At 50.9% G+C, this 22,944-nt stretch overlaps 1 protein-coding gene across 4 annotated transcripts in view; it reads right to left on the reverse strand.

Annotated features, from left to right (window-relative positions):
- The window catches only part of RNF216 (ring finger protein 216), a 62,858-nt gene that overhangs the window by 4,557 nt on the left and 35,357 nt on the right, over nt 1-22,944 (reverse strand). For all 4 annotated transcript variants that reach the window (XM_042864302.1, XM_042864301.1, XM_042864303.1 and 1 more), the window contains exons 16-17: nt 7,433-7,530; nt 4,781-5,003 (exon numbers count right to left, since the gene is read on the reverse strand). In XM_042864302.1, coding sequence (XP_042720236.1) covers nt 4,781-5,003; nt 7,433-7,530 — 321 coding nt within the window. The remainder of the gene's footprint in view (nt 1-4,780; nt 5,004-7,432; nt 7,531-22,944) is intronic.

The following is a 22,944-nucleotide window of genomic DNA, read 5'->3' on the forward strand; positions in this document are numbered from 1 at the left end:
CCATCCCATCCCATCCCATCCCATCCCATCCCATCCCATCCCATCCCTGCTGGCCCCATCGATGCTGCAGAAATCTGGGCTCTCCCAGCAACAGCACAGCTCCCTAGGATCCTCCTGCAGCATTGGCCACCTGACCCCGGGTTACCCTGCAGCTGACCCCTGCACTACCTCCAGCCCCACAGAGCCATCTGCCCTCTGGCTTCATGCACCCCTGGGATGCTGCTCCAATCACTGCAGCTCCCAGAGAGGAGCAAAGGCACAAAGCAGCAAACCCCCATCTGCCAGAGCTGCAAAGCGAGGCCAGTCCGCAGGGATGACATAAACCACATCACCCTAAGTGCAGAGCCCATCTGCAGAAAGGAGCAGACCTCACAGGCTGGTACCCGTTAATATCAGGGGAAGAGAAATACACCGCACAACATGCACCTTCCTGCTTGAAAACAGAAGCTGACATGGGGTTTGGCACAACGCATTGCGTTCAGTAGCTGTGGTATTTTGGGAAGACCCACATTCCAGCTGGAACAAAACAGAGAGGGGGGTGCATGCAGTGAGTAACAGGGGGCTATTTGGAAGGACTGCTGATGCCACGAGACCTGGCTGTTGCATGCTGCACTGTCAGGAGCAAGAAATCAGCCTGACCCCACTGCAATTGCAGGGATTCATTCAGGGGCAAAGCATCCACACCAAAAATAAGGTTTTCTTTGCCACGCTCGGGCTGGTTTGGTGCTGATGTCACATGGCTTGGAGGCACTGCTTCAAAAGCCTCTTGTGTCTGTTTGCTGAGCGGGTTCCCAACCCTTCATAAGGGCTGGATTATGATTTTCATCGCCCGCTCGCAGGCTGTGTGCAAGGAGGCATTGATCCCATCGAGTTAGCAGTCATCTTCCCGTCAGCTGCCTCGCCTACAGCAAAAAGAAATGGGAAAGGGAAAAAAAGCAGAGGCCCAAGCACTGAGGGGGCTGGGGTATGGTGTTGGAGCAAGGAGGGACCCCTTGGCTGTGAGGGACAACGTGCAGAGCAATGCTGCAGCATGGGAGGAGGGGAAAGGCGAAAGCTGGGAGCTGCAACCCCCTCCCAATCTGCGAGTGCTGCAGAAAGCAAGTGAGGTTATTTGCAGCACCTGCCACAGGGCTGGCTGACACAACAGGGTGAGATGTGCCCACACTGTGTGCAGCATCACACGGCAGTGAGCCGGGCACGGCCCTGTGCTGGGGCTGCACCCAGTGAAGAGCTGGGCACGGCCACAGAGCTGCTGGGAAACACGGGAGGAAGGAAATGCAGCGGTGAGAGATACTGAGAGCACTGCCAGCCACGCAGGGCCAAGCCTCAAACAGAACCGAGCCCCAAACAGAACCCCCTGCCCAGAACAACAGCATACCTACAGAGCTTTGGAGAGCTCTGGTTTTAGCTGCCTTCTTTAGTTATTAACTGCTGGGAGAAAAGGGCTGCTGCCTCATGAGGGGAGAGACCAGGACTGGGGCTGCTGTGAGCTGCACTCCCTGCCCAGCCTTCAGCAAGGGGCTGGGGGTGTGTTTGCCACCATTACCTCCCCCTTCCTTTTTGCCCTTCCACCGCTTTCTTTTTCCACATACGTGTGGCCACAGCCGTTCCCAATCAACTCACAGTGATTTTCAGGCCAAAGGACTGCAGGGTTTTGTTTCAAATCATTCCCAGATCAGCTGCAGGACGGTGGGGGGCTGCTGGGGGCTGCTCCTGCAGTGCAGAGCAGGGATGGGAGCAGTGCTGCAGGGGAGGGGGAGCAGAGAAACCTTTTAGCAACAGCCATTGCTATTGGTGTGCCTTGATGACTTTCTGGGGATGCCATGAGTTCACCATATGCTTCTGATTAAGGCATTACAGAGCATGCTGGAAAGAAACTGAGTTTGGGGGGATGTTCCCCCAACACTGCAGACTTCCCTTCAGACACTGAACTCAGTGCATTTCATGCATTTTCTTAACGCAGCTGAACTTCTGCAGTCTTTGCTCAGCAGCTCCTGGTAGCAGTGCGAGAAAGAGGGATAACTGCAAACAGCTCACAGCAATCTGCCTTCTACTTCCAACTTCAACAATGGCTGTTCAGGAGTGTTTTAAGGGTTACTGAGAAGTATAAGATCAACTTTAAAGCCAAGAAAAGCTGCAACGCGGTTTTATCACAAGTTTAAGGGCAGCCTGGTCTGGTATTAAATGGGGAGGTTGGTGGCCCTGCACGTGGCAGGGGGGTTGGAGATTCACGATCCTTGAGATCCCTTCCAACCTTTGCCATTCTGTGAGTCTGTGATTTAAAAACGGGCATTGAATTAAAGGTGATGCACAGGAGTGCAGAACCCAGCTTACCCAAAGCAGACAAACTGCAGCACGGGATCAGAGCACACCACCTCCAGCAGGTCATCAGCCTCGGCTTTGCTGCAGACGCTCAGCAGCCAACGCTCAGCCCTGAGCCCCAGATCTGCCGTCTGCCTGCAGAATCAGCTCTCCCTGCTTCGTCCTGCAGCACATCAGACTTCACGCAGCCTCAAGGAGCAGCCGAGCCAGGGCAGCACGTGCCGATACCCTGCAGAGCTGCACGGCTGCAGCAGAACCCCGCTCTGGTGCCATGGAGGAGTGTGGCCGCAGCCCGGCTGCAGCTCATCTCTGAGCCGGCAGGCATCGCCCCATGCTTGTGAACTACAGCAGCAGTAGTAGTACTCAGGAGCAGTCAGAAGGGTCTGCTTTATTCTCCCAAGATCACCGCAGACAAAGACGCACAGATGCTGCCTCTACCGAGTCTTTCATCCCGAAGCCGAGCCGTGAATAGGTCGATTTACCCTTTCTCAAGAATCGTTTCAGACTCAGAGAACGTTAAACGCCCGCTGGAGAACAAAGCTTCCCTACTTGAAAGAAACCCCAAATCTGCCTTAAATAACGAGGGATTAACCCGAGGCAGATTTTTCACCAAAGTGTGAAGCTCCCCAGGTCTAACAAAGCTGCAGTCTGTGGCCGTGAAATAAAAACAGACAGTGGCCCTATGGCTGCACCACCGGTCTGCTGTGAGCACAGCCCTGCAGAACAAACACGTCCCATCACCCCCTAAAAGCCACATTTTGGTGGCACACGTGTGCCCTCCCCATTTTGCAGCAGTCTGTTCCAAGGACTCCTGGGCAATGGGCTGCAAAGCCCACCAGACACAGACCTGTCTTCTCTGCTCTTGAGTGCACACAGAACAGGGCTGCAGCTACAGCAGATGCTCTCTTCCCATACGGACAGCACTAGGCACCCACTGACCACTACAGAATGAAAGAGGTGGAAGAAAAAGAGGAAATGGAAGCAAGAAAGGCCCAAGAAGATGCCATGCCAACAGGGCTGGGGTGGAACAGCATCACCCCTGACAAAGGACAGGACACTGCAAGGCATTTTGCAGGTTCACATCTAATGTGCAGATCCACACTCACTCCCCACTGCTCAAATTTCCCACATCACCTCCTGCTCACAGAAAGCAGATCAGCAGGAGGGACCGCACTGCTGTCTCTAACAGCATCACTCGCACAGGGGGGCAATGCAAACTGGTACTCATCATTCACCCTGAGAAGCCAGCAGCGGAGTTTCACGTTATTTTCTGCACTGCAGCAAGGACAGTCACCCTGCTTCAACTCCCCACAACACCAAAAACAAAGCAGGCAGTGCCAGCTCTCTGCTGACGGTGGGAAATCTTTCTCTGCCACAGTATTGGTTAATTAGAGAGCTGGAAAGGGCCCGGTGACAGTGCTTCCTTTGTGCTGCCTGCTTATTTATTTATTTTAAAGTACAGTATGAGCTTTTTTGAGAGGCCCCGTGTTTTCTCTGGCTCGGAACAAATGCCATTACTGAGCACAATCAGCATCCTGATGGGAACAAAGGACTCAGCACCACCACTTGTGTCCCAGTGGGAAACAGGGAGGAGGTGCAGGGCTGAGGGATGGCACAGCCATGTGTCCGAAATGGGAGAGCCTGGAAGCAAGTGCCTGTGTTTAGTGTAACACCTCTTGCTGCAGATAACAGAATACAGGCAGGCAAGCAAAGCACTAGGAAGCTTACTCTGGTAGAAGGGAGAGATGCAGTGGCTCTGCTTTTTGCACCATGCCTGTGCAGCACTGTGCACGTTCCCAGCAAGAGATGCTGGGAGCAGGCTGACAAGCTGCAGCATCCTGAGACAAAGAAGCATTGGAACAACCGAAGCTCAAAGAAGCTCTGAGAAGGCAGATCCACATTCACACCGCTCTGCTACTCCGCTGAAATCAGGAAACTCAGCTCCTGCCTTTGGATCTGTGGTACGGGCAACCTCTACTCATAGAGCTGCTGCATGAAATCACTCCATCCCACAGCTACAAGAGTATAACAGAGCAAAGTTTCAAGTTACTCACTACAGCTTCCCTCATAGCACAGTGGTATTTCAGTTCTTCCTTTGCAGCTGTTGACAACAGCCGTGAGAACGGACACAACTGCAGCTTTGGCTCACAGGGATTGGCAGAGTGAGCCGAGCAGATAAGCAGAGCTGTGGGGCACCAGGAAGACAGCAGGTGCAGAGCCACAGCAAACAGCAACCTGGATGCAAAGCTAGGAACAAGTTGTGGTCAGACGGGACTCTGTGCTGATGTGGGCTTGCTTGACACATGCTAGAGTGTTTTCTAGCCGCTTTGGGAGAGGAAAAATGTTGCACTGCCTAAAAACGCTCATTTCCCTCTATTGCAAAGCATGCATTTCAACGGCACTGAATGATAACTGAAATGAGAGTGCAAACTGCTCCCCAGCATCCTCCCTCACTTACTGTGGGATCCGTCCAGAGGGAGCACTTGGCGCAGTCCTGGCAGGGAGCACCAGGTGAGCGGGGGTGCTGGCAGAAGTGGTCGTAGCCGTTGATGGCGGCCCGGCACAGGTAGCACATCTGCGCTCCACAGCGGCACGACATGCGGTTGCAGCCCTCCGATTTGATCAGGCCGGTCCCACACTTGTGGCATTTTCTGATTCGGGCCGCTGTCATTTTCTCTTCTCTGCGACACGAGGGGAGAGGGAGGAGGATCAGAGAAGGGGTGTCTGCAGTACCGTCCCTGCCACACCATCCCGGCAGCCCCGCTCCCGCTTCTTCCCTCCTACACCATCTCCACGGTCGGCTGCTGTTCCAAGGAGGTCTGGGCTCAGTTCCACTTGGAGTCAGCCCACGACAACTCGAGAACAAATTAAGTGAAAGAAAGTCAATGGCAGCCTGCGTGCTACAGCCCTGATTCTGGTTTCCATGCGAGCCAAAACACAGCAGTGCCGGGCTCCGGATCGGGAGGAATTCACACCATAAGTCAGGAGACCAAAGGGCGCACAGATTCCTGACTCGGCTGCAAAGAAATACAGCCGAGGAGATAAAGCTGGGGAAAAGCAAACAGCTGTGGTCATCTGCCAGCTAGTTTTGTGTCCGGCCGTTGCTGCGGCTACAAAGATGCCATGACCACGTAGACTGCTTTCAATCCTGGCTGCTGTGCTACAGATTTATTTGGCTTTTATTAAATTTCAATCAGTCGCTAAAAAATAATCACAATTTTCCCCAAAGAAACTCAGCCTTTTCAGGAAGATTCTCTGCATAAGTCTTCCAGAGGTTATTGCTTTAGGTATGGAAGACAGGGAGAAGTGGGAAGGCAAGGCAGGGCACAGTCCCTGTCCCCAGCAGGCAGCCTGGCAGGGACGTGCTCTGAGCAAAGGTTTGGCTCATGGCAATGCTGTTTTGGCACAGAAATGGAGGAAAGCACCGGTCACTTAATTAAAAGACTTAAGAATACAAGTTGTCAGCCTGAGGGCCAATTTTATGACTGCTGGGGATCACGTTACAATTTAATTCACAGTTGAGAAGTGAAATTTGATGACAGCAGAAGGAAGGGACTGCATTTGGACGGAGGGAGGCACGGCCCCTTGGCTGCACTGACCCTGCAGCACAGAACCAGCAGCCAGCATCTCCACCCAGCTGCTCCAGGGGATCTGCAAAGCCAACATGTGTTTGGGAGATGACAGGGAAGGATTTTTAAGGAGGATCCCAGCAACAGAGCAGGCCACAACACAGCCCCTCAAACTGCTCCATCTGCAAAGCCAGAGGAGCGGTGAACGGCCAAGTGGAAAAAAAGGCAGCCAGAAGTGGGAATTTCAGCTGCCTTGCAGCTACACCAAGCTCCCCTGCAGCTATATCCAGCACGATGCGTGCCCAGGCTGTTGGAAATGGGCTAAGAATAGACAGGAAGGAAAAAAATCAACTTGAGGCTCACTGCTCCGAACGGCAGCTGCTCTTCCCTCCTCTGCTCAACAGGATGCTGCTGATTCAGACTTTTTTTGGAAACTCTGAGCGAGGCAGGAAGCTTGGCCCGAGCTCCAGCTGTGCTTCCCTTTCCTTACTCAGGGCTTCAAAAGGAAGCTTTCATTGTATCATGCACTGCGACTCACCTATCTGCTGCAGTGACCTGCCAAAGGTTTTGAAACTGATTTTTTTCCATATTAGGGACACGACAACTTGTTTCTCCTCCTTCTCACCCCTCTTTCCTATAGGGAAAGGAGTGGCAAGAGAAAGAAGCCATATAAAATCTGTAACATCTTGCTCTCGAGTACAGGCTGCGGGATGAGCAAGTAACAGTCATTCAGCTTCCCAGCGGTGGAGCTTTCCAAGCTCTACTCATACCAGACAGACTGAATCAGAGAGGAAAGGATTGGGCAACACAGGCAGTTCCCCTCAGACTGCGCCAAGCATGCAGCCCCAAGGCTCAGCCCTCACTTGTTTCCTAAAGCCAGTGGATTTTGTCATGTACTGCAGCAAGGAGAGAAACAAGGCTTCCAAAGACGTTAGGGAAACATTTGAGTACTTCAGAAAGCGAGTCTATTTGGTAGAGATTCCTACCAACCAGTTAGAAACACACGAGCACGTCTGTTCCCATAAGGCCAGAAAGCAGTGGCTGAGTAAGCCACATTTCAGCATGTTGTCACCAGCTGAGATTTTCAAACGGTCCTGAGCTACTCTGACTCAATACACATCTCTGCCTCCCACAACACCTCCCTTCTGCCCCAGGTGAATGGAAGCAAGACTCAGCAGGCTTTCTCACCTCTATGAGGCTCTCCAGGTGCTGGCCTGTGAGACACCGGGCCAGCCAGAGCAACAGGCCAGGCTGCCAACAAGTCTCCCACATTCCCAGGTTACCACCTGGATCCGCTGCCAATTACCTTCCACAGAATGAAATCCCCTCCCAGGGGCTGTCTGCATCCTCCAGCTTGAAGTCTTCAGGACACAATGGAAGGCACAGACACCCAGCAAAGCTCCAGGGCTTCCAACATTTACAAGAACAGCTGATAAGGGTAGGATTTATCCTACCTTCCTAAGTACCAGTTCTGTGCCTGGCATACTGCTGTTACAATTTTATCCACTCCTCGTTTGTGCCAGCTCGTGGGGCTTACTTACATGGATGTCCTATACTTGATGTCATCCTTCTCAGCCAGCTGCTCGCAGGTGAGGTTCATGTGCTCCTTCCACAGCCCCTGGCACTTCCGACATGTTTCCTGAAGAAGAAAGAAGAGAACAAGCATTAAAGGATGAGAAGACCCAGCACACTACTGAGAGCATTAGGGATTGGAAGAATTCCCATCTCTTTCCCCAGTACATTGCAGATTCTTGCTTGAGGATGGGGTTGGATATTTCTGTGTAGAAATATGAGGCCTCAGAGGGTCTGTCCTCCACTAGAGACCACAGTGAGCCATCAATAACAGGAGCAATGGGGTCTCCAAGGCACGAGAATCCAGGCACAAAACACAGCTGGAGCTATCTACAACGTTTTAAAGAGTCCATCCATAGCAGTCCACCTAAGACTCATGGAACAGCCAACAGGTCAGCTGCAAACTTCCAGCAACAGGCTGCAGAAACAAAAGCACGCTGCTAAAGGTCAGCAGTGGGTTTCCTGTGGGTTTCCTGACCCAAACCTTTCACCTTCACGGAGGCGGCTTTCAGTTCAGCACACTGCAAAGCTTGCCGGTGTTTCGTGGCTGCATCGAAAACTCCTTCACCTCACAGGCATGAGGGTCTATATTCAGCTTTGTGAAACCTCACTAAATAAAGTTAGAATGGCTTACGTGAGTAAACAGCTTAAAAGCAGGATGTGGACACACATCCACAGAACAGAGTGGCATATGAACAAATATTTATGAATTTAACCAGAACAGCTGAATTAAATTTAAAGCAAGCGACCAAACTCTCTTCTTCTTATAAACCTTCAGCTAGAAGGCTCAGCCTGGCTGGCAGAGCTGCACGGCGCAGGAGCTGTGGAGGCACTGCTGGCAACAGAGCTTGGACTAACACTGGGAGACAGTTGATTTTTTTCATTGGCCATCCAAAGAAAACATAATTTTGTTTTGGGTCAAACAAGAGATTTTCCTTTAATTTGAGGAAGATTAAAAAACATCCAAATCAAACTTGGAAGAAGCACATGTTTTGCGATCCAACCGTTTCATCTTCAGGATGGCTGGGACCCAGCCTTTAAATCCAACCTTCTCCCCTGGCAGGAAAACCATCTGGCTGCACAGCATCCTCCCTCCCTCCGCCACACAGCCCCACCAGCCTTGCCCTGCTCCAGTTGCACAACCAGAGCACTGAGACATCCTTTAGGGTGCATTACCTTCTTTTAACAAAGAAATGGACAATCAATGAGTATACACCACAATTAGCTGCTGTCTAATTGAGTTCTCCTCAGCTCTCGGCCTTTTCTCTGCTCAGAGACACACGTAGGCAGCAGAGTGCTTTTGATCACCTATCAGACAAACAGGATGGAGACCAAAGCTTCCAAGGAAGCTGCCCCTAGGAGGGTGCCAAATGTTAACTTGTTTGTGTTTGTGCTCACTAGAGATGCCCCACAGCTTATGCTTTCATCTCAGGAATTAAGGGCCTCTCATGCAGCTTACCAGACAGGATACTTCTGCACGTTGCAGGGCACGGGGCTGTAGGAAGGGGAGAGCCAAGCACCCCAAAGTGTCACAGACCCTCCCTCCCTTTTCATTCACCACTCAGGTTGTTCCAAGATCAAAAATGCTGGATGGCTGTGCACACCAAGGGTTAAAAGCAGCTGCTGCAGCCCTGCTACAGAGCCACTTTCACATGCCAGCAACAAAGATTTAACAGCTTTTTGCCAGAAGGGTTGGCAGGCTCTTCAGCCAGGAGCCTGCAATTCTCAACTACTTAACTCCAGGAGCCTCTTTCGCTGCCGAATTAGATGTCTGCCCACAGCAGATGGTGCTGCTCGAGGTTTGGTACCAAGCCCTCCCCTTTGCCTTTTGCCATTACCACCGCTCTCCCTTCCAATGCCGTGGTTATTTAAAAACAACGCCTTCCCTCGAGCTGCTTCTGTTTGCCCAACAGTCATCTCCTACACCTGGGAAAAAGGATTCCTTGACAGACAAGAGGAAGGGAACAGGCACAGCACTTTGAGTCCCGACCCCGGCTGGCCACCCCCATGCCAGGTACAGCTCCCGACCCCGCTGTCTCCTCCCAGGTTGAGATGGGACAGATGTGAGGATGCACGAGTTGCTACCGGAGCTCCACACAACTCCCCTCCCTGCTCACCCAGCACAATGGCCCATTGTTTGTGGGTACAGCAGATCCCATTGGATCCCTGTGCACAAAAGCCCGTGGTTCAGGCAGAGGGAGCTGCTCCAACGCCATAACCACAGTCACAGCCGTCGCCTGAGAGCAGCAGAACAACCTCCTGCATTTTTATGCTTCCTTGAATCAAACCTGCTTGGCCGATGGAAGGTTTTGCACCTCTCACGCAATAACAATTCAGATCTCGACAGAACTTGCACAGAGGGTTCTTTTATTTCAGAAGCAGCTTTTTGCTCGATAAGGAAACGTACTCCGCCATTTCCATATTAATGAACCTAAACACACAGTAGGATGGCTGATTTTCTGCAGCCGCCCTACGTTATCTCTATTGTATAACCTTGGCACCAAGACAGGCTACCACACAACAAGACAGCTCTAAGCCCACACAGAGGGGGAATGCATCCTTTCCAGCCCCTGCAGCTTCCACACCCACCCCAAACCCAAGAGGCCGCCCCGCTTCTCCTTCAGTGCCTGGAGAGCAGCATGCAATGCTGGAAAACCCATTTTACTTGGGTTTTAGCAGTGTTTCAGTTCAATTCCTCGTGAATCCACTGCATTTCTCCTGCAGTTCCCAGGTACAGATATACAGCAGATATACAGATATATATACAGATATACAGCCCACGCTTCAGGTTTGGAGGAGCCTTGGCACTGGGAACCATGCACGGATGCAGGAGATTAAGCATCTCCTGCCTGCTGCATCTGCCCCAGCCTGGCAGGCAGACTGGGACAGCCCACAGGGCACTGGGCCGGGACAGCAAAGGGGGGGATGTGATGGAGAGGGTGTTCCGTGGCTCTGTAATCTCCTCACTGTGCAGCTGTTAAAGGCAGAGCTCCATTTCCTCTTGCTGGCCGCCAGGAAGCAGCCGGGATTAACACAAACACGTTTGGGTTCAGGAGCATCCTTTGTTCTCTGGGTCAGCAGCTTTCTGTGCTCGGGGCAGCACGAGCTTCGGGCATTGCAACCTTTGAAGGCCCTTCTTAATTCCCCCTGCACCTCATGAAGGCGGAAGGAAGCACCTTATAAGAATGGACCTTCCTCAGCACTTCCACTGCTCCTCGCACCGCAGACGCTGCAGTTTTAAAACACAGCCCAAACTTATTTTCTTTATGACTCCACCCTCCGCTAAAAATAACCCTGTGAGCTCCAGCCCACGTATGGGGGAAGAAAGCCCTGAGCCCTCAGCATCCCCCCAACCCTGCACTGCTGCCAACCTGGCCGTGCTGCATGGATGGAAACAGAGGATGCAAACAGATCAGGGGCTGTTTGCACGGCCCACAGCATTCCTGAGTGCCTGCTGCTCCTGGAGGAGTTCACACGAAACCATTTACTGACTGAGCAAAATGCAAAGAGGGGCGGCTAAGAAATAAAAACACGAGAACATCTCAGTGTAACCAACAGGCAGCACACGGGGCTGTCATCGCCGCCCTGCAGCTCGCAGCGGTGTCTCTGAGCAGAGCCCAGTACTTCCTTAACTCTCCATATGCTGCTAATTAAATCCTCCTGCTGCTGCCCTGCAGGGTCCCTCCCAGCCCCCATGGATGGACACGGGGGATGCTGCTGGCTGGGCTCCCTGCTGCGAGCCAAGGGGAGGCGAAGTGCATCGCAGCCCCTCGACGCTCGCTGAGACCCAGATCGATTCCCCGCTCCTTCCTTCTCTTAGAGACACAATGGAGCAGGGCTAACCTCAAACCAGCCAAGTTTTACTCCAAACCAGATGAGAATGCAATAGGCTCAGAATAGCAACTCCATACTGTGCTGGTTTAATTAAAGGGCAGCAGCTCCCAACCAGACAAGCTAATGGGAAAGCATGGAGAAGCACACAGCCTTCCTCCCCCCTGAGTGCCCACTGCACTGCCATCATCTGAAAACGGGTGCAGAAGTGGCTAAATGAGAGCACAGCAGGCACTAATAAGCTGTTGTGAGCAAGCTCCTGCAGGGCTCTTCCAGGGATTTCCTATACATTAAGCTGGGATAGAGAGGATACAACCCAGCCCGAGATGATCCATTGAGGAGAGAGCCAGCTTTATGGGTGTACAAAGAGAAGGGACCGCAGCTCTGCAGGCAGTGCTGGCACCGCTCCCAAATGTACAAAAGCCGTGCGGTGTGGCAGGATGGGCGAGCAGTGATGAAGCAGTTGTTAGAGGAAATCAATGCGGGGTGGTTTCCTTCTCCTCCTCCTCCCCCCAAAGCACCGTTCCTCGGGCAGCGCTGCCGCTCAGCGGCTGCTGCTCACACGGCAGCACTGGGAGAAGCCCCGGGGACGCAGGTCTGCCTGCCTTGCACAGCCCTGGTTTATTGCAGCACGAGAAATACAGCAGAGATGCAAGCCTTGCACTAGTCTACTAGTCACTACGAATGTGCCAGAGGGCAGACATAAATGGAGCGCTGTGGGTGATGGGGAGTCCAAAGCTGGATAAGGAAAATCCACATTTATACCCTACACACGTCAGCTGTGTTGCATAAAGCTCTTACAGCCACATATCAAACGACGCTACCAGAAGTGACAGATCCAGCCAATATTCTTGTTAAACTGAGCATGTCAAACCCCCACCTTCGAGACACTGCAGACACGTGGTGCCTTCCTGCTTCCAGCAATGCACACAGAGGGTGAGGATGCCTGTAAGACACAGGCAGCTTCTGAGGTCTGTGCCATCCAAGTCAGTGCTTGGCAACTCCTGCCCTGCATTGCCTGAGGCGGTGGCACACTCACATCTGCCTTATCTACAATTTAGAATCATGACGGTTGGAAAAGATCTACCCAAGATGGCCAACCCCAACCCATCCCACCATGACACCAAACCAGTTCCCTTTGGAACACCTCTGGTGCCCCACCACTCCCTGGGCAGCAATGCCAGTGCCTGAACACTCATCCAGAAAAGAAACATGTCCCTAACATCCAACCTGAACCTTTGTCAGTGCAACTCAAGGCCATTCCCTCTCATCCTACATTTCCCAAAACATCCATCGGAAACCCAAGCCAGCTTTGTCTCCCCCAGAGCTCAGCTTCAAAGGCCAGATTAGCAGCGGTTTAGCTGTGGTGGTCAGGCACTCGGAACAGAAATATCTGCAGCTTCACACAGGACGTGCTGTTCTGCACCAGCATCACAGTGCTGGTCACAGGGGAAACTGCTACACCAAAACCTGCTTGCCTACCAGAACACACTCAGGATAAGAGGAACAGCCCTTCTGTTGGTGATTTCATTTCATCTTTAAAAAATCTGGAAGAATTCTGGCAGCGCAGGTAGGGGAGCCAAGCCCTCGGTCGCTTTATGAAGGTGGGTTAAACACAAACCTCATGCTGAAGATGGTGTTGAAATCAGCATACCTGAATGCACATAGCTCTGTCGTAGGGCAGGAAGGTAGAGAAACTCAGCACATGTGATTGGAGCCCTGTGTGTAGCTGTTCACCACAGGCTGTAGACCTGCAGGACTGACTGCAGATAACAGCCATACCCCCTTCCTGGCCACAGTCAATAATTAAATACCAGCGGATGGGTTCAAAGCTCTCAGTGCTGACCCTCCTGCATCGCCCCCTGCTGCAGATTGCCTCTCTCCATTTGGCAGAGGAGATCTCAGAGGTTATCTGTTTAATCCTATACACGGCCTTGCACATAATGGGATGCTGCTTCCAACAGCTTGTGCTCTAAATCACGAAATCTAGCAGGGCTAAGTAATAGCAGGGAGAGTAGCTGTGGGGTTGGTGGAACAATGGGACAGGGATGCATTCAGCTGTGCAGACAAACAGCTGGCTGAAAAGGACAACTCCAGGGGTTGCACCCAAAGATAATACCATGGTTAAGGCGTTAGGATGGTAGCACCTTATCTTACTTGCAGTGATATCTGCTAACGAAGCATTGTAACGCTGCAAGGAGGAACAATCACTGAAGTTAATTTTGAAACTTCCCTCTTCCAGCACCCCATGACAAAGCAATCCCCCACCTTGCCCCATGCACATCCCCACCCAGCACTGCACAGACCACCTCTCTCAGCCCTGCTGCCCGTCTTCCTCGCTGCTCTCCCCCACTGTGTTTCAAAATGGAGCCTCAAGAACTGCAAGGCCAGCTTGTTTTACCAGGGAAATTAACCTTGAAGGAGAGAATGCCCCACCAGTACGGCGCTCCTAGCTTTAAGCTAGTCATAATAATAATAAGAAAAATAATAAGACAATACAGAGAATCAGCAAGGATGAAGAACTACAGGAAAACAAGAGCAAAATGCTCCCTGATGTCTCAGAAGTTTGGGTGACTTTTTTTTTTTTGCTTTCATGTCTGCATGGCACAGAGCTCTCTCTGATCCATTCCTTTCCATACAGGCTGCATGCTGGCACTAACAGAGGAGGACACACAGGCCCTGAATTTAGGCTGTACGACACACAGGGCATAACAGACAGCCCTACAGCACTGGCAGCCATAGCACTCACAGCAGTGAAGCAGAGCAGCCTTCTGACCTGCACAACTCCATCTTTCAACTTCTTCACCATGGCAGCGAATCACCCGCAGCCCATCTGCCACGCTACAATAAGTTGGTGGTAAAAGCAAAGGCTGAACCCAGCACAGCCTGCAAGGCTTCGTAAAACCCAAAGCACAGAGCAGAGCAGCACAGGGACAGGCCATACCAGGCTGCCTCCACAGCACTATGCAAATGCCTGCTAAATGAGAAAAACAGACGTCAAGCAAATGAGCATGCACCACAACAAAGCCCAGCAAAGCATTAAGGTCTAATCAGGGAAATGGATGTGCAAGCAGCTGACCAGTTCCTCTTTCAGAGCCTTCAGATGTCATTTTCACTTGCCCTTGTGCCTAAAGCACCCACCCCAAACAGCTGGGCTTGTTCCTCATTGGCGCAGAGGTGGTAAGGAAGCCCCAGAACTAAAGCCTCAGCATGGCTTTCCAGTCTCTGTGACAGCCATGTGCTGCTCCAGGGCTTTGGGAGATGCAGCATGCCTCACCTGTGGGAGCAGGGCACTGGACAGGAGCTGCTGCCAGGGATATTTAAATCTGATCATCTCTTTGGTCTCACATTTTTTAACAGTCGGAGAAAAATCCCTGGGTTTGGAATAATAGGGGGACTGCCTCGGGCCTGCATAAAGTAACACTAAGCTGAGTTAGCTAAAAGAAAAGCTGGTAATGCTTCCCCACAGCCACATGAGACCAGGGAAGAGTTGGGAAAATGAGCCCAAGACTGAGCTCTGCAACCCCAACACGTGCAGAGTTCAGTGTCACTCCTAGGAAGGCGCAGCTGAACAGAAGTGAGAAGGGAAGAGAGAGCTGCAGCGCTCCTTGTTGTGAAATCCCAAGTAAAGCACTTCCCTTTCTGTATGCTTACAAACACTGATCAGAAACACCGGTTCCCCTCTTCTCCCCTGCTTCACTGCACCACTGCAGCAGTTTAATTAAATGCACTGATTGATTATTTGCACGGCCCGACTGCTCCATGAAGCAGAGATGTTGCAAGCCTGCTTTCTGTTAAAGACAAAAAAATGTGCAAGCTGCCTCATCTCCAGGGATCTGCTTGAGAAACAGCAGTAAATCCCGAGCAGCAGCAGTGGCAATTTCTGCCACAACCCAACCACACCAGCAAAATCAACCAGCATATTTCACATTGCTCCATCACTCTAGCTCAGGTTTCCATGGAAGGGTCCTGGCTTGTTCAGCAGGAAAGCAGCTCCCACTGCCCTGCAGATGGACTGAGCACCACTGCTGCTGCTGCTGGGATGGGCTCTGCTGTGCTGTGCCCTCCGAGGGTAACCCTGCACTGACACAACCACAGCGTGGGACACTGAGAGATGAAATCAATGCATTTGGCAGCACAAATGAAGTATTTAGAAACAGGACTGGTTGTGACCATCTCCCTACAGCCCCAGAGCAGTTTACAGATTCTGTTCTCTTATTCCTTGGATCCCTATTGTATAGTTAAGGGGAAAAAAAATTGCACTCACAAACACACTATTGTTAAAGCAGAGCCAAAGAATGTACATTTGCTACTGAAAACCATTTCCAAGTTGCTTCACCATCACAGGGGGAAGCATTTAGCTCCTACAGACCAGCTGGCAACCACAAGGATGAGGTTTTCCATGTGAACAACCCTTCCTGCAGCCAGCTGGGAAGGCATCCAGCCCCGAGACACCTTTCTGGGAGCTGTTATCTGCCATTCAATGTGGGACCTGCAATGTGCTGAGATACGTGAGCCCACATCCGCTGCTGCTGCCTTGGATACCCACCTCACTTGTTCAGAGACGCACACAGGGATGACACAACCTGTTGGGCCAGGTGAGAACAGCCCTCCTGCTGCCTGCTGGGGGAATGAGTTCACTTACCAGGTTCCATCTTGCTTAGGTCTGCAGCCACTGGAAGAGAAGGAGCTCATCAACAGCCCTGGGAACTGGCTCTCCCAGCCAGGTAGCCTTTTGTCTCCCAGCTTCAGAGTTCAGGGGTTGAATAAGAACTGAAACTACAGCAGCAGCCAAGGTGCTTCACTGAGAAGAAACAAGAGCTGCACCACTTTAAAATGGAGCAGTTGAAACAACTGCCAAATAAACCATTTGCATTTGAGTCGTGAAATGGGATACGAGGCACTTTGTAGCGAGAAACAGGAGATTCACTTCATTAGAGAAATACTTTCAAGGCTCAAATTTATCAAACCGTTCGTGGCCCACAGATGATTTGTAAAAGACATTATTGGCTGAGAAAGTTGGCTTTTGGCTCACCAGCACCATCTGCAATTACCACCCAGAGGGACGTCACCTCTCAGCTAAGGAGTGAAGCCAATGCCCACGGCCTGCACAAAGACCACATTAAATTTGGTATGAAACAGCTCCTCAGAGGCCAGGAATAAAACTATTGAGATGTCCATAGAAGGCCAAGACACCTCATTTGGTGCAAAACACTGCTTGTAACTGTCACAAAGAGGGTATTGTCTTCATATCTAGATTCAATCAGAGTTACCTAGGCTCAATCAGACCACTGTGGCTGGGCAGATAAACTTTACCCCATGAAATTGAGGGTAGTCAGGATTCCTAATTGCTGTCTTGAGCAACCAGGCCAAAGCTTAAGTGCACTCCTCAAGCAAACAAACCCAGCACCTCTGGGTAGATGTCGTAACTGGGTTTATTTTAGCCCAGAATGTGCTGTGTTGCAAATCCCATCTCCACCCAGCGGGAGCGGGCAAAGCCATCCCCTTCCCTGCCCGTATCCCCCTCTGACCCAGGATTGTACCGGGAGGGGAAACCAGCACTGCTGGCCATAAAAGGAAAAGACCCAATCTGTCACATATCTACAGAGGAGAGTCAGCGAGGAGGAACTTCAGCCACTTCCTTAAAACAACGGAAACACCACAGGCCACCGCCGTCACTGCAAGGATTGAAGGGTTTTCCCCACTTCCCACAGGGATGCACACAGACAAGGACACCAGAGAAGCACAGCTGGCTGCATGAAGGGAGACAAAAGAGAAGGAAAACAAAAGGAACAGCAGCAAAGAGGCAGTGAGGACACCTGGGATGCACAACAAGGACACTTAGGATGCACATCAGGAGAGGACTGAACACCTCCTTCCACACAGCCCTGATGTGCACCTCTGGAAAACAACATTGAACAAGCTGAAAATTTCATCCAAATCAGGAACGTGTTTGCCCTTTTAGTTAGGGCATGTTTGTGTTTGCTTCGCAAGCCCACGTTTCTTCCACCTGATATCGGCCTGAATTCCTGAGCTTAAAGGGGATTTGATTTAGAAATAGTTTGGGTTTTTGGTTTGTTTTTTTAAATAAGAAGGCAGAACAGCATCTTCTTACCTTTACACCATGCAAGACAAGCACGTGTTAACCTGCCTACACAAAATGAAGGCTACATGGCTGGGCTGTGCACTGCATTTCAGACATACCCAGAAGCTGACGGCACAATTCCACGTTTTGTTCAGCACTGGTTTCACTTTCAGAATCGTCTCAAACAATGCAGCAGGAGTTGGGTGAAAGCCAAAAAACTGATTCTGAATCCAGAAGAAAAAAGGAGCCCAAGCTTCAGTTTGTCAAGTCCTATTAGCTGAGCTAACATCAACATGATGGCATTCGGGGAGAAAAAGCAGTGAGAAGACTCCAAGACATCCACACTTTGTGGGGGAGGCTGCCAGCATTGCAAGAACAACACAGCTGAAGCTTTGTATGAGAAAGGCATTTGGAGAGAAAGGGAAAGCAGCACTGCTTCATTCTCAGTGTCTCAGAGCTTCTTCCCTACCATGGTTCCCATGACTGAGGGGCAGCACAGCCTCCCACAGCAGGTGCTGCATCTCCTCTCATCGTCTTCTGCCCCAAAACTCCACAAAACTTTTGTCACCTGGGCCTGCTAAAAATAAGCCCTTAAAAAGCCCTGTTATTTTTACACAGTCACAAGAATCACTGGATTGCTTCTAATTATCCCATCCTTCCTCGGAATTTCTATTTGTGCTTAACAAGACACAACAGGCTGCCTCACCAGTGCAATCAGCTTCTTGATTACAGGCAGCTGGATAACTTTAGTCTCTCCTCGTGAACAACCTGAGGAGAACAACAGCTACAAGCAGCCAGTGCTAACGTGTTCCTTGGGGTCCATGTTACAGAGGGACAAGCTTACAGCCAGGTGCCAGAGCTAAGTGGAAACATGCCTTGTAGCAGCCATGATAAAAAATACAGCTGGAGCTGGACTCAGTGATCCTCATGGGTCCTTTCCAACTCAGGATATTCTATGATTCTTAATAAGAACGCACTCCACCTACACAGGATCAATGAGGAGATTCCTAAAGAGCCCCCAGAGCAGAACTGGGTCTGTTGGTGTTGCCTGTCCTTCCCATACATAACAGCCCAGCAGCTTCCCGCAGACACTGACTTTCCCTCCAGACAGTGGCAACATGGAGGAATCTGCTCCAGGCACAACAGCAGTATAAATAGCAAACCATCTGCACTGTGCTGGTGTACCAGCCTGGCAGCTGGAGCCTTGCTGGTAAACACGCTATCAGAATGTGCACATTCTCACAGTATCACTGATGTTGTAAGTCAGCAGAGAATTATTACTGCAACTCATTACTACATGTCCAGAAATTTGCATGGAAAACTTGCTGGATGCTTACTCATATGATGGGTGGCTCCTGCACAATATCCCTAATGCTCCCAATGCCCCAAAGGGAAGAACATTTCCAGAACTGATCCCTGCAGCCCCACATCCTTCTCCTAAGGCCGCAGATGGAACTCACCCTATTTCCAATGCTGCCATTTCACACCACCCTTCTCCTTTGAAAACCCTGATGCTGCACTCAGGGAGCCACCCCTTGTGATGGATGTTGTGGCAATACGCACATCTGGGTGCTGGGATGATGCTGCCTCCCACCTCTCCTGGGCACCACCTGCCTGTGTCCACGCAGACGGCTCCTGGGACATGCATACAGCCAGATCCCCTCCTTTCTACCATTGCAATTATGTCAAGTTTCTCCATTCAGGCAAACAAGAGAGCTTACAAGGCATTTTTGTACTATTTTCAGTGATACCTGTTGAAATAAAGAGACTGGTTTGCAACAAGTCTGAGCAATGCAAGAAAGATTACAGCAGGTGTAGGGTTATTGTTGGTGGTTAGGGTTTTTTTTTGTTTTTATTTTGTTTTTTGGAAAGACAGCTTAAGAAAAAGGAAGATTTCTTGAGGAAGAACAGATGGAAGAGCAGGGCTCTGGAGCCCTCTAATGGCAGCTTGCTGTCAGCTTCCCTGACAGAACCCCATGCACACACCCATAGCAGCCCTTTGTAGACGAGGGTGTAGTGCTGTTAGGATAGGCTGGGAAAGGATATAATCTAGCTGTGGCTGAATTTTGATAACACAAGTGTTTAAAGGAGAGCCAGAGCACGCTCACAGCTGCCTCACTGCTCCTGATGCGTGCATGAAGGCAATCAAAAAGAGAGATACAGAAAGCAAAAAAGCTACACATGAGCAGCACTGAGGCAATTCCAACACCTCCTGCTGCAGTGCTGACCACCTCGGGCTGCTTAATGGACTGGTTTTGCACTAACTCCATCTCAGCTGAGCCACAGAGCTGCCAGCAGTGGCTGGAAGCTGAGCACAGCACTGAAAGGGTTACAGCAATTCAACAGCAAGGAAATATTTATGGAGGGAAGATGCTGAGCTGTGCATGTTTCCAGGCAGGAGATGGTTTTAATTTACCTCTTGCAAAGGCTGTGATTATTCGCTGCTGCTTTTTCTTGACAGCAACGCCTGGAGGCTCACTTGCTCCCTCTGCTGTCACAGCTCAGCAGCCCATTCAGAACAAAACCAAACACAGAACTACAAGGAACCTTCCCTTTGGGCACCCCAGCCTTGATACCAGCTGTGCTGTCCCGGGAGAAGAAAGCCCCACCTCACTGGTCCACTTGCATCACTCCCTGAGGTCCAGAAACCCACAGAGCCCCAGAGAAATAAAGGAACCAGTCTTCACTACAACTAAAACCATCGCCTCCCAGCTCACGCTGCCTCCCCAGGCATTTAATGCTAAAAAGACACCTCATACATTCCTTTCCAGCCTTTCAGCCTCGACTTCTTTGCTTCGCCTTTGTATTTATTCCCCAGGTAACAATGACTGGATGATAGAATGGCCTTAAGTTGCATCAGGGGAGGTTGAGGTTGGCTATCAGGAAACATTTCTTCTCAGAGAGAGCAGAGATGCACTGGCACTGCTGCCCAGGGAGCAGTGGGGTCACCGTCCCTGGAGGTGTGTGAGAGAAGTGAGGATGTGACCAGTGGGCACGGTGGGATGGAGTGGGATTGGATCTGAGAGGGCTTTTTCAACCTCCATGATTCTAAGATCCCTTTACTCACAACCAAGCTGCAGTTGGATGCTGGCACAGCACTGAAACAACCAGCCTGGCAAGATCCCTCTGGGCCCACACGAGCCAGGTCTGCAGGCTTCACGCTCCTGGATGAATAAAGTACTTGAAAGTAACCACAAATATCTGCCTCGATTTCCTGTTAATCACGCTGTGACACAGCTATTAGGATCACTGAAGCGCTGGTTGATAAGCAGTGGAGTGTGGTGCTGGAGTGGAGCAGGGGATGATGGTGACATTTCACTGATGTGGATGCCTTGGTGACCCCCACTAATCCGCTTGGAAAAGTTACTGGGAGGGAAAAAAGAGATTCTTAAAATACGAAGCAGAAGGTGGAGTGCTGCTACGTGCACAGGCATCTGTAGGTGATGCTAAGTGGAAAGCTGCAAACAAAAGTACAGAGCAGAACCCAGCATGGGACCTCCCTGCACCAGCTCATAGCAGGAAAACAACAGACCCCAGCTAAAGCCATAACCTTTCCCCATGTATATACATGCAGAAATGACTACCCATGGCATGTAACAACAGCTGCTTAAAGCAACACGCTCAAAAGAAGGCTGTTCTGCAGAGTTCAAGCCCGAAGTGGAGGCACAGCCATTATCTACAGCCCTTTTCATAGAGATCTCTGATTTCTGAGCATCAACACGCTGCTGGCTTTTTAGCAGCAAAATGACTGTGACTGAGAGCACAGTGTCTTCTGCTAGAAGCTGCTGAGACTGTATTGTTTCCAGCACAGCAAAGGACACAAGCAAGCCCCCCATGGACAGGGCAGGCATTCTGCACCACTGGTGGCACTTGGTCTCAGAGCTCCCCACACACCTCCCTGAGTTTGTCCCGACGCTCTTCCATCACACAGGTTCCAAGACCTCTCCTGTGGCAGCACTAATTAACATGCTGTAAGGTCCCCAGGACAGCACTGCCTATGGAATCCAGGCTCCCACCTTCTGCAGTCCTTGGCTGTCACCCAGCCTCATCTGTTCACACCTAGGCTGCCTCAGCCTGGACAACCTGAGAAGCAGCTAGAAGGAGTGAGCCTACAGATTTTGGTGAAACCAATGGTGCTAAAGCCATTGGTTTCAATCCAGAACAAAACCAAGAGTGAGCATCAAACCAGGGCATCATATAACACCATTTTCTCCCTTATCAAAATCTCCCTTATCTTCCATTTACAGCTAAGTTTAACATTTCCCTTTTTCCTCCCTAACCAAGGTATCCAGCTCGATCCAAAGACAATTGGCTGGCTCCAAGCACAGGTTCACCCCAACTCAGTGCTGCCTCACTGCTACCTGCTGTGTACATCTCTGATGGTGCTCATCACACTCACCAGTGACCTCACAGCATTTCTCTTGAAACACTTGGCTTCAGCAACTTACTGGCAGGCAGGATTTCTACATCTCACAGAATACTTTCTATAGTTTAAGAGTCTTCTAGCTTCCTGTCATTCTTAACTAAGAATCTGAACAAAGAGGTGTAATTAATGCCATTACACAAAGAAAGATCTGCTTCCTCTGGCTCCACAACCCCAGCATGCAAGACCAAGGGCTCCAGCAGCTTTCCTGCTAATTAAGCTGCTTTCTTCCACTTCTCCATGGTGATGTGCTGTGCTTCAGTGTGGCTGCCCAGCTAGATTTTAAGGACAGCACCTTAAAGAGACCTTAGAAGGCAGAGCACAGGGCCTGAGGTACTCCAGGCATAACCAGGCAGGCGCTCTGAACAAAAAGCAGCCTGGAGGAAAGCAGACACACAGATCGTGGGAATTCTGCATCTTCCCAACAAATATTTGTAATGAGCCCACGTGGGAGACAAGTGAGAGAATGCGGGTCTGTTCTGGTGCATTGCACAACTTGCTGCATACAAGCACCTCCAACCAGAGCATTGAATAAATACCTTTCAGTTCTGCATACCCAGACCAGTGAAGCCAGCTTCCCCCCTGCAGCTCCCCAGTGCCTTTGGACTCTGTGGCACAGGGGCTGCATATCCAGCCTGAAAAACAACCAGAACATGAGGAACGGTGCAGAGCAGCAGGGCAGCACATGGTATGGGCACACTGATAGTCACAGTCCTTCCACTGCTGGTTTCTGGGCACCAACAGATACCACTGCTACAACAAAACAAAGTGAAGAATAACACTCGGTATCACAGTAACAACATCTGAACCGCGTCTGGCCATGGCAACTCCCCACGTATGACAGGATCCAGGTGAAGGACAACATCCCCTATCTAACAGCCACATCATTCAGCTTTCAGGGCTCACAGGAGGGAATGGCAGAGCTCAGAGCCCCAGCTAATGCACAGCAGCTTCTGCAGCTCTGGCCATCCCACTGCTCACCCAGTCCTATCCCAGCAGGATGCTCCAGCTGCCCTCGTGATGGATCTGAGCCAGCTGCAATTGGAGAGCACGTGTGTGCACTCACACATGGCCATGCACAGCTACTGCTGCCCAGTCGTGTACCTCCTTTTTGAGTTGCACACACTGGGAGTGAGATATCT

The sequence above is a fragment of the Lagopus leucura genome, unplaced genomic scaffold, assembly GCF_019238085.1.
Source record: "Lagopus leucura isolate 7727_CA_CO unplaced genomic scaffold, USGS_WTPT01 Super-Scaffold_760, whole genome shotgun sequence".
Lineage (NCBI taxonomy): Eukaryota > Metazoa > Chordata > Aves > Galliformes > Phasianidae > Lagopus > Lagopus leucura.